General features: G+C 44.9%; 1 protein-coding gene and 1 gene segment (V, D, J or C); both read right to left on the bottom strand.

Moving 5' to 3' along the window:
• The window catches only part of LOC129143237 (immunoglobulin kappa variable 2-28), a 167,189-nt gene that overhangs the window by 75,443 nt on the left and 79,030 nt on the right, over positions 1-12,716 (bottom strand). The gene's annotated exons all lie outside the window — the stretch shown is intronic.
• LOC459392 (immunoglobulin kappa variable 1D-33-like) lies at positions 742-1,253 on the bottom strand. The segment is given in 2 exon segments: positions 742-1,049; positions 1,174-1,253. Coding segments are annotated over 2 exon segments (363 nt in total).

Raw genomic sequence — 12,716 nt, 5'->3', positions numbered from 1 at the left:
CAGCTGTCACTTCCCCATCATCACTATCATTCTGGAAGCACATTTGCCAGAAACCCTATGCCTTCTCTGGTTTTTGGTGGAGTTGCCCAGTGTGGGGCCTGCCCTGAGATTGAGAAGTAAGAAGAGGAGGATTCAATACTATCCATCAACACCTGCAGCAAGACATATGGACCGAGGTGAGGACTGCAGAAGCACCTGATGAAGTCCTCTAGGCAGCTGAGAGCATCTGCACCCCCACCCATGGGCTTCTCAGAAAGGTCTGAGGACCACATGATTGGCAGTTGTACCTTCTCTATCAGATGCATTCTGGATTCCGGAAGAGAATTCCTCTTCTCTAGTATTTGCGTCGTTGACTACTATACTTGCAAGTCTTTAAAAGGCTGTAGTTTAGATTCTCACATCTTGTATTTAAAAAAAATCCTACTTGGAATACCTAGAGTGGCTCACTATTGCTGCATGAATTCCAACTGATGCTACAACTCAGACTCCTCAGGTGTAACCATTTCTTCTCAATGAAATCAGGAGAGGCATTGCCCTGTCTATGATACTGGGGATTAGGACAAGGAAAGACAGCTACGATGAAGTGGGCCTTCATGGCCCTTTTACAAAAACTCTCCAGTGAACTTCAAAGTGTGACTGCAATTTGAGAAACATTCTCAGCAGGCGAAGGCACCAGAAGGGGCATCTGGGACAGCTGAGCCTCACACATCTGCTCACCTGGGTGATTTATGTTATGACTTGCTACACTGTGGGAGGGAGATTATCATACTGTTGATAGTAATATGTTGCAATATCTTCAGGCTGCAGGCTGCTGATGGTGAAAGTAAAATCTGTCCCAGATCCACTTCCACTGAACCTTGATGGGACCCCTGTTTCCAGATTGGATGCATCATAGATCAGGAGCTTAGGGGCTTTCCCTGGTTTCTGCTGATACCAATTTAAATAGTTGCTAATGTCCTGACTCGCCTGGCAAGTGATGGTGACTCTGTCTCCTACAGATGCAGACAGGGAGGATGGAGACTGGGTCATCTGGATATCACATCTGGCACCTGCGATTAGAAACATAAACACAAATATTCATACTATTAGTCATATTATAGGAAGGCTTCCATCAAGAGCCAGGCTGTACTGAGCACACTGGCTGAGGAAATTCCTAGTGTTCTCCTTCCTTACCTGAGAGCCAGAGCAGCAGGAGCCCCAGGAGCTGAGCAGGGACCCTCATGTCCATGCTGTGTCCTGGCTGGGACTGACTCCTGCACAGGGTGCGACCAGCCTATTAATAAGTCTTCAGGGCAGGGGGCTGTGCTCTGGGAACATGCAAATCAGCAGGGGATAGGGCAGGCTGGGCACAGCTGCAGGGCTGGCTCATCTCAGTAACTCAGCATAGGGGCAATGTCCCCAGTGTCCCAGGTCGGACCAGGGCATCACAGATTTGTCCGTAAATAAGTGTTTCTTCCTGGAGGCTGTTTGGTTACAAAGAACTTTTTTGAGTTAATTGTCAAAATTCGAAATATTCCTGAGGACTAGATGGAGTAATGTATTTTATTCGTGTATGGAGATGGAGATTATTTTTTAAAAAATACAATATGCACTCAATTGGAAGAAAGCACTTTGTGCTGTACTTACAACACTTCTGTTAGCATGAAATTATTCTGTTTTTAGAAAGGAAACTAAATAGAAAATATATCAAGATTGCAATCCCTGTCTACAGGCTATGCCTTTCCCTTTCGCTGTACTGCTGCTGACTTCCAATGGCCATCTATGCCCCTCATTGCTCTTTCTGAACCTGGAGAAGGCAGCTCTGCCTGCATGCATAGCAGACCACAGGGGCTCGAATGGCCCTCTCTTTGGGCAGTGTTATGGTTTCACTGTGTCCTTCAAAACCCATCTGTTTTTAAATTTATCTCAGAGCAACAGAATTGGGAGGTGGGGCCTAATGGGAAGTGTTGAAGTCATGAGAGCTCTGCCCTCATGAGTGGATAAATGCCACTATAAACAGGGCTTGTGCTGTGGAACCGAACTGGAGTCCACTCACTCAGCTCAGTCAGATCAGATATTCACACTGAGTTTGCAGCAGGAGAAAGTAAAGGTTTGTTTGTTTGTTTGTTTGTAGGACATCAGGTAAAGAGAATCAGGCAGCTAAGATTCAAATCCTGGCCTCACTGATGGCTTGCAGGTAAGGGTTTTTTAAGGCAGGAGTAAATTTCAGGAAAGCAGAAGTTACAGGTCAAATTGAAAATTAATACATGGAGGTCACATATTGGTTTTGGCCTAAAAGGGCAGGATATCTTGAAACAGGGGCTTACACATCAAGGGTGGATTACAAGATTTCTAATTTACAATTGGCTAAGGAAGAAAAGCTTTGTTTAAAAATTTGGGTTCAGCAGAAGAGACGAATTAGCTCAGGTTTATGGATATGACTTTTACCAGACCCCTCTGTAAGATATTTAGAACAAAGTACCATGGTCAGAGCTCAGTCCCCAGTTCTCCCTTTTGTGAGATCTATGTGCTGGCAGATTCATTTGGAGGGGGTCTTGTTTCCTCAAAAACACCTCAGAGACATATACTAAAATGTCACCTTCAGTTTCTATAGGGGAACCCACCATCTTCTGAGTCTAGCTTATTTGGCCATTTTAGGCTGTTTTTACTTCCTTGCTTATCACGTTACTTACTTACGTCTTAAGGCTAGGTAGGTGCTTGGAATTTCCTTTGAAGAGAGTCAAGATTTTCTATTCTTTCCATGCTTGAGGTGTGGGGGTTGCAGGCTCCTGAGAGTGAGTCCTTGCTCTTTCCCATTTGTGGGAGTAGGGTTTCTCTCTCTCTCTTTTCTGCTCTTCAGTCATGCTAGGACATGGATTTCCTTCCTTCTGGAGGACTCAGGAGTCATAGTGCCATCTTGAAAGTAGATAAACTGACAGTTCCTTGATCTTAGACTTCCCATCCTCCAGAAGTGTGAGAGAATAATTGTCTGCTCTTTATCAATTACAATTTCAGGCATTCTGTTATACCAAGACACAACAGACTAAGAGAGACACTATCAGTAAATGATAACAGGAGTAGGAGTATACATACCCCAGCTCTCTCCCCTCAGATGGAATAGCCCAGAGGCATTGTCCCCATGTTTCCACATGGGATGAAGCTTCAGTCATCCTAAGAGTTAGGTGGCTTTTAGGGGAGACTTTTGCCACCCATCTTCTATTTCCTGCTACACTTTCCTCCTTCCCTCCCAGTGTAAATAGGCTGCATGCACATAGTTCCTTCTTGCTGGTCAGCCCAGTTCAAGGTGGAACAAATCCTTCAGGAACCCTTCAGCCAGGGTAAAAGTCTGAGAGACCAAAGCCGTAGTGCAGGGGCTGGGATCCTAGGTCGACTTTCCTCAGTTCTGTCCTCACTGGTCCTGAGTGGCCAGGACCCTACTAGTGCCAAAGAGGGAGGGTCATCAAATGTCTCCAGAGTCTTTACTCAGCCAGACTCTGTTATAGTTAGAAGAAAAAGAAGCACATGCTAAATAAATAAACATAAATTATTTGTATATGCATATATGTAATTGTAACACACTTTACAAATTAAATATATTTCTATGCTATTTCAGATGTAATTTGTATTAATATATTTGTATATCTTATACATATATAATACATATAATATGCACTTTTCATGTAAATAAATACAATATTAATTGTTGTTATAAGGCATGGTTTTAAACTTTGGTAAATTGAGCATGAACAAGAAAATCCAGCAATAGTGCCCCACCCCATGGCCCCTTTCCCACTACAGAGCCCAAGGGTCAGGAGGCTCAGGACTCACTTCATTTCCTTTCTAGGTCAAGCCCTGACTCATAGATTGCTAAGGATGCTGAGGATTGCTGAGGATTGCTAAGATTGCTAAGGGTCTGGGGAACACAAAGCAGCAGGTGCTGAGGAGGCAGGGAGTGGGCCTCGGCTCCTGGTAGAAGGATGTTTTGTGCCCAGAGCTCAGCATGGGCATTTTGTCCCCTGGGGGTCCCTGTAGGACAGAGCAGCACATGTGGCTCATAGAATTAGGCTACATGTGGCTTATAAGAAAGGCTTACAGGTGTGGTCACAAGACCAAAGCCCTCCATGGCTCGTTGGCAGCCTCCCCTCTAACTGGAGCCATATGGGATCTCTCTGCCCAGCTTCTATGGCACACACAGCTGCTGGAACTCTGTTCACAATGAACCATTTCTCCCCCATGCAAAACCTTCTGAATATTTGTTATTTTTATTGTGTGTTATTCAAGGACGACAACTTGTTGACCATAATATTTCCAAAAGGATTGATGGAGTGAAGTCAAAACTAGGTTGTCAACACTGTGACAGGATGTGAGAGAAACAAGGATCACATCCCTGAAGACAAGGGCAGCTCATGTGTGAGGTGAGGATAAATTGGCCTCATAAATTCAGAGCAGGATGTGGGAGAAAACACATTGACATTCTCTACTCTGTGATGCTCATCAGATGCTCAGGAGGTGCCCATACGGAAGGTGGGAAGCTAGTGGGAGGAGAAGGGGGTTTAAGATTTCAGAGCTGCCTCCCATTCTGCTCCACTGAGAAGGCCCCAGATCTTCAGCAGCACTCCAGGCAGAGCAGGAGCTGGGGCGAGGTTTGTGCACCAGTAATGACAGGAGGTGGGGGGATGTGCCCCTGAAGGCAGCTTGGATGCTGATAGTCAGAATGACATCTGTCCAAGCCCATGGCCCTTAACCAGGGCAGGCCTGGTGTCCAGGGGATAGCAGGAGCTCAGAGCCAGGCCTGGGTTCCGTTGGAACTGGGCTAGGATGCTGTTCATACTCTGGTCAGCCTTGCTGGTGAAAGTGACCCTCTCACTTGGGACGCCGGGATAGGGGCTGGATACAGGGTCCACACGATGTTGCCACTGGCATCTAAGTGGGAAACAAACATGAACATTCCCAAATATTAATACCAAAGAAGTAGTTCATTCAGTTTGATTAAGTTTCAATCAGAAAGCAAAACAGGCTGAAAACAAGTAAATCTTTCTGCTTAATGCAAACGAACTGAGGATGAAGCCGCAGTCCTCCCTCCTCATCAGAGTCAGAACAGCAGCAGGAAGAGGAGCAAAGGTGGGCCCCATGTCCACGAGGGCTTCCTGATACTGATCCTACTCAGAGAGGGTAGGTAGGGTGGAGTGTTTGCAGGGATTGTGACACCAAAATGGATGTGACTGGATGGCTTAAACCACAGAAATGTTATTTCTAACAGTTTAGGAGCCTGGAAAGGCAAAGCTCAAGGTCCAGAAAGGTTTTCTTGCTGGTGAGGACTCTATTTTTAATTTGCAGATGTTACCTTTTGGCCATGTCCCCATATGACCATCCCTCAGGGCACGCAGGGAGGGTGGGGGAGGGAGAAAGCTCTATAGTGTCTCTCTTTATAAGGACAGTAATCCCGTGGTGTCAGGATCCCGCCCTGATCACCTCTTTAACCCTAGTTACCTCCTAGCAGGCTCTCTCTCCATCTGCAGCCATATTGGAGGTAAGAGATTCCAAATAGGAATTTGTGAAACATAGTTCCCTCCGTAAGAGGAGGGCTTTGGGGACACAGCCAAGGCAGTAGGGAGGGGCAAGATGAGGCTTCCGGTCTCAGAGCACAGGGGATTTTCCCATCACTAAGCACACTGGCAACTCCTCCCAGGCGAACCATGTCACACAGGAGACCCCAGTCCCGCCTTAGGGCCTCCCTGTCCATAAGGGGACATGATCACTTTTACTTCCTCATTACTTCTAAGATCAGACTTCTATCTTTTGTTTATTATGGTGTTTGTCTGCCATCTATTGGCCAGTTTCTAACATAGCATCTTACAGGATGTTAGATACTAGGGTCCAATGAGCGTTGACCATGGATGAAATCTTTTCATGGGTATTCATGGAGTTGATCTTATGACATCCATCACTAGGACAGATTTTGTAGAAAACACGAAATGGCCCCTCCCCTCAATAAACCAGTCATCTAGTTGAGGACAAACGGTATGCAGGAAAAATATTTGTCACAAAACAATTAGGGTGGCTAGATTCTGGGATCCATGTGACATGCCAAAGATGTGGTTTTGGAAAAAAGAGAGGGCTGTAAAGGACCCTGTAGGGCATAATGGCAGGGACTGGGGTGAGAAGCTGACGGCCCCTGGTTTGGATCTGTCAACCCAGCCTCATTCCTCCCATCCCAGAAACACTTCCAGAGCAGCTCTGAGAACCACAGTAGCTTTCCGAGCTGAGGAAGCATCTGGGGACACCTGATCTTCTAAAAGAACAACTGCTGAGGTTTGTGCTCTCAGCTATAGCACTGCGAGTAATCAGATGTTATCATTTACATCTGTGCTAAGCAAAGTCATTTTCTAAGATGATGAAAATGTCTGTATGTATGAAGTGCAATAGGCTAGTCATTAGTCATATGTGGCTGCTGAGTACATGAAATGTACCTGATGTAACTGTGAAGCTACTTTTCTAATTTTAAGTATTTCTAATTGACACATCTGTGGCTATCACTGCTAGTGTTTCCCACGTGGAACAGCACAGTTGTAGACAGTAATAACCAGTAATGTCATTGGGACACCCAAGCTTCTAACTGTTAAGCAAAGGTGTGTCCCAGGACCACTGTACCAAGCTGGGGTGGACCATGGCCAAGGTAGACAGAGCACATGGGTGGATCTCAGGAACCTTCCCTGGATGCTTCCAGGCTGGTGATGGAAACTGTCCCTCTTGGAGACACTGATTGGGAAGCTGGAGACTGGGGCCCACATAGTTGCCTGTAGAATCTGAGGTGGAAACAAAACACAGATCTTTCCCAGTTAATGATGTCCCTCTCCATAGGCTTCCCAGCAGAGTCCTGCTGGCTGATCAAGTGGGAGGTGAATGCTGGGCTCCCTGAACAATGGCCTCAATCTGAGCCATTGTCCTATGGGACATATGAACCCTGTCATGTGGAGCCCCCTTAGCTGAAACCAGGGAACTAGAACCCAGAGGGCCAGAGCCCCATGTCCAGTGTCTAGTGCTGCCCCTGCCTATGGTGATCCCAACTCAAAGACAGAGACTGACCCAGTGATAAGGGCTTGAGTGGCAGGGAAGGGCTCTGGGGAGCCTGCAAACTGTCAACAAAGGAAAGACCTGGGCTTCCAACTTCTGAACCAGGGAACATTCTATGCCATGGGAGTGACCCAGACCAAGGTGTATGATGTAAGATATTACAGTAAATTTTATCTTTACGGGAATAAAAATCACAGAAGGCATCTGATTAGTTTAGCACTTGTTGACTTTTTCAGTACACACTGGTCCCTGCCCTTCCCATAATGATCCCGTGGTCTTTGCTGTTTTTGTGGTCACCTGGCTGCCTCCTCACCACTCAGATGAATCTTCAGTATGACCCTGGGGCCTTCCCTGATCAGCACAAATATATGGCCTCAGCCTCCAGATACCACATACCATTCCTGCTTTTTACACAATTTGTCAACTACAGAAATTATTCTACGCACTTTTATTGTGTGGTTATTCTTCCTTCATGGCTCTTTCCCCTACTGAATTGGGACCCAAAATTGTCTTATTTACTCACGTGCACCTAACCTTCACTCGGTGGCCTTTACTTGTTCCTGAAAATGCTGCCATTAAGTGAAAATTTATTAAATGAAAAACTACGTTTGTTCTACTCTATTGGAAAAAAATAGAGTGAGCCACTGTGCCCAGCGGCACCTGTGTCTTTAAAGGCATCCATGCAGGTGAGTCTGTCTGAAGGCCTTGCAGTAAAATTGATTCAAAACCTAACTCTGTAAATAAGTCTGAGAGAAATACAGACATTGGAGTCACCATCTTGACAACGAGTTACTTTTCAGAATTTCAAAATTTCCAAATAGAGGCACAGTTGCTAAAACTGAGCAGCCATCATAGCTGCAGCCCATAAAGCCGCTGGTTTTAGAAAAAAAAAATCAATGGTTTTGTGAAAGTTTTTGTTTCATGTTGAATTACTGTGGGACACCCACTGCTGTACTGATGAGGGTAATAAAATTGTGACATCTTCAGGGTCTAGGCTGTTGATGGTTGGGGTAAAGTCTGCCTCAGGCCCACCACCACTGAACCGGGCTGGGATGCTGGTAGCCTTGGTAGATGCACTATAAATAAGGAGCCTGGGAACCAGAACAGGTTTCTACTGGTCCCAGGCTGAATAGTTGTCAATGATCTGACTGGCCTTTCAGGTGAGGGTGGCTCCTTCCCCTGGGGACAAACACAGGGTGATTGGGGACCGTGTCATCACAACTTCTCCAGTGGTATCTGAGATTGGAATAAAACAGGAAAGTCAATTGTGCAATCTAGATCAAATCCACTGTCTTCCCAGTACAGCCGGGATCATTGATGTACATTGAATATTAATTATTGTTCTTGCTGAGCAGGTCACAGGACCCAATAACATTGACAGAGTTTCATTGGCATGCAGAATCATCCCGTGTTCCCCTCACCTGGGAGCCAGAGTACCAGAAAGGAGAGGAGCTGAGCTGGAACTTCCATGGTTCCCTCTGGGTCCTAACCGAGCAGCTCTTCCCGAGAGCTCTGACCCAGGCATTGATATGGGCTCTGGACAGCAGAGTGGCTGGAAGGATATGCAAAGTAGTTGGAGTGGGTGCTGGGCTTCCAGCTGCAGAGATCCCCTGCCTCCTCCTCTCTGCACTCAGCAGCCCCTGCCCAGAAAAGTCCATTGGCTCAGCCTGATGGTAGAACTTCTTCCCTATGGTCACAGACTATAGCCCCTGTTTCTTCCTGTCTCACTAGTCACCTAGACCCAGCCAGATGGTATTTAGTACAAACCTGTTGGGAATAAAATAGAAGCCTGTGGTTCTTTTCCTCTCCTTATTTCTCCAAAGAACCGAGTCATCTCCATTGGTGCATGAATGTACCTGGCTGAAAACTAGTTCATCAGAAGTTCATCTTCCACACACACTTTTCCTTTGCAGCTTAGCCATCTTTCCTATGAGCCCTGAAGCCTCCTCATTCTTTGTAAAAACTATTAAAGGGCAACACGCAATTAGGCCCAGCACTGTGGGTGTGATGATCATCACGGCTGCACAGATGAGCAGGCCCCGGGCTCAGACCCTTCAGTGTGTGTAATTCCATTCCCTGCAAACAGACGACAGTGCTGTCCAGCAGGCCAGGAACAATTCCTTGGGTGATGCCCTACTTTCTATGCCACCCCATCCTGCACAACACATCCATTCAATCAGACTCAGGCCTTTCTCACTTTAATAATTTTGGAAACCTCTGCTCATGTTTCTGATCTAAACAACAATTCAATTTGGGGTTTCCTTGTGTTCCTTAAAATTGTGAGCATTTGGTGGTAAGTGACAGTTCACTGGACAGGCTGAGAAGCTCTTTGGGTTACATTCCATCTGAATTCATTAATAGACATTGCAGAAATTTGTTTTCTCTCTTATCTAAGTACTCACATAATATATTCAATTTTGCATCTTGCCTCACCAAACCTAAATATTTATTATCTGACTCCTGAGATAATCTGGTAATACTGTCTTTTAACTAAAGAGTCAATAAATTTACTATAGTTGTGATTAATATGTGTTATTATATATCATATTCTATACAAAATTTGATAAATTATAATACAATAATTATTATATGCTCTTGGGAAATACTACCAAATTATAACTCGAGACAAAGTACAAAAACAAAGCTCTGAGAATTATGATTTTTATTTTATTTTCTGAAGGCTGAGGATGAAACAGGAATAAAAGAAAAGAGAACGTTGTCAATAAAACAAGCTGCTTAATCCACTACTTAGTTCAACCATTGTGGAAGACAGTGTGGCAATTCCTCAAGGATCTAGAACTAGAAATACCATTTGACCCAGCCATCCCATTACTGGGCATATACCCAAAGGATTATAAATCATGCTGCTATAAAGACACATGCACACATATGTTTATTGTGGCACTATTCACAATAGCAAAGACTTGGACCCAACCCAAATGTCCATCAATGATAGACTGGATTAAGAAAATGTGGCACATATACACCATGGAACACTATGCAGTCATAAAAAAGGATGAGTTTATGTCCTTTGTAGCGACATGGATGAAGCTGGAAACCACCATTCTGAGCAAACTATCACAAGGACAGAAAACTAAAGACCACATGTTCTCACTCATAGGTGGGAATAGAACAATGAGAACACTTCGACACAGGGTGGGGAACATCACACACTGGGGTCTGTCATGGGGTCGGGGGAGGGAGGAGGGATAGCATTAGGAGATATACCTAATGTAAATGACGAGTTAACGGGTGCAGCACACAACATGGCGCATGTATACAAATGTAACAAACCTGCACGTTGTGCACATGTACCCTAGAACTTAAAGTATAATAAAAAAAAAAAAGACAGATGGAAGAAGTGGGTGGGAGCTGAGGCCAGGGGAGGGGCAGATGAGCCAACACTTGATTTTTCTGTCCCAAATTGTGAAGACAGTTAGAGATTAACCCTGAATTAGGGTTTATCCCACCTACTGAGTCAAGATATGACTAAAAAATGATTTTCATATGACACCTTGCAAAACGTTTCAAAATATCCCATAAATTTAATTGAGAAAAATACAAACAAAATTATAAAATACAGCTATTTGTATACTTTGGGCTATTTTGTCACCTCACTCAGCCCACAGCAAATATACTTCCTTGGTGAGGGCAAAGAGTAAAATGAGAGGCCAAGGTGGACCACCGGGGGCCAGACAAACCCTCCATGAGGGCTGAGGACCACAGATCCCCGAGGACAATCAGACATCCAGAGGGAGGGCTGAGGACCACAGGCCCCTGAAGACAATCACAGGTCTGGAGGGTCTTAGCCCATGACTTTCCTCTGTAGAGACAGATTCTCCCAGATGGTTGAGGGCTGTCTGTGGCTGTGTCCTTCCTTCCGCATGATAATGGGGGCAGAGCAGGTCTCTAAGCAAACCCTGAGCAAGGCCTTCCTCTGTGTGCTGCTCTGACCTGGCCATAGGTGGAACTGGATTTACTTAAGGAAGTGATTTTTGATCATGAGGAAAGGAGAGATAATGGGGGAGAAAGAGAGAGATAAATTGTGTATGTATGCACAGAAAGATTGGATACTTTAATAAGTTAGTTCCTTGATACCTGTGAATGTTACCTAAATTGAGCAAAAAGTCTTCACAGATGTCAATTAATAATATTAAGATGGGGAGACTATCTGGATTAACCATAATGGCTCTAAATGCAATCACAAATGTCCTTGTAAGAGAGGATGTGAGAAGTTTAACACAGACAGAAGAGAAGGCAGTGTGACCACAGAGAAAGAGACGGGAGTGATGTGACCGCAGCCAAGGAAAGCTGCAGCCACCAGAAGCTGAAAGAGGCAAGAACAGAGAGGCAAATGCCATTCTCTCCCTCTGTGTGTTTCCTGTAGCTCCTCTATCAAATCTCCACATCCTTGCTGGCTTCAAACAGCATCAGTTTATTCTTTTACAGTTCTGGAAGGGAGAAATCTCACACAGGTCTCACTGGGATAAATGAAGGTCTCACTGGGCTAAAAGTAAGCTTCCCTATGGATGCTGGGGGAAAGAACTTTTTCTCTGGCCTTTTCCAGCTTTTAGAAGCTGCTGTCTTTCCAGGCCCCTGGCCTTTCTCTTACATCACTCAGCGTCTTTCTTCCTTGCCAAATCTCCTCCCCAAATCTGATCCTCCTGCCTCAGTTTTGTAAGGACACTGGTGATTACATGTGACCCATCTAGATAATCTTCTCATCTCAAGATCTTTAGCTTAATCACATCTGCCAAGTTTCTTTTGCCATATAAGGCAACATTCATAGGTTCCACAGATTAGGCACAAACATCTTTTTTTTTTTTTTGAGAAGAGATGGGGAGTGCTTTACTCACACTACCAATCATTCTTATTGGCCCCAAACTGTCCTTCCCTAAACAAGAATCCAAAATCACATAGCTGGAAGAAGGATAGAATGTGGGCAACCAACATCTTTATAAAGCAAGAGAGCTGGAGAGATCTGAGTCAGGGTCCTCTGGTCTGGGGTTTCCCTGGGCTGGAGGATTCTGCTGCTGCTGCTGCTGCTGCTCCAATGTGGACCTCACATGTGTAGCTATTTGTTAGAGACTATTCTGATTTTGGGACCCAGAAGAAAAGAATTGCTACTTAATTGCAATCTAAGAGAGATTGGTAAAGGAAAATTAAATGTTTCCCTAACTTTCTGAATTTTTCTACCCATAAAAAAAGAAATCCCTAGAATTTAGATAAAGATACCTCTACACATGAGAATTTGCCTATTGTCTTAAGGTGGGTCTTACAATGACAAGAATTCCCATGCTGACAACATATTTACAAAGCACAGAAAACCCTGGGAGAGAAGGGGGAAAGTGAGGCAGGGAAGACATGGCCAGTGAAAAGCTCATCAATAAGCAGCTGCTCATGAGGACCATGAGGACCACTAAAGCTCATGCCAATGTGAAAACACAAGAACCTCTGGGCTATTCTACCTGAGAGATGAGGGAGCTGTGGTATGTATACACCTCCTTTAGTCACCACAGATTGAGGGCTGTCCTAGGGGATGCTCATTCCAGGCTCTGAGGTCTACCATGCATGAAGTCAGAGGTGCCTTCTGTAGTTTCAGGGAGAGCAGCGAGGGGCAGATATCACCATGAGAAGTCAGCAGAAATGCAGAAAAGAATTAG

The sequence above is a fragment of the Pan troglodytes genome, chromosome 12 (assembly GCF_028858775.2).
Source record: "Pan troglodytes isolate AG18354 chromosome 12, NHGRI_mPanTro3-v2.0_pri, whole genome shotgun sequence".
Lineage (NCBI taxonomy): Eukaryota > Metazoa > Chordata > Mammalia > Primates > Hominidae > Pan > Pan troglodytes.
This window is presented reverse-complemented; position numbering and strand designations above follow the sequence as displayed.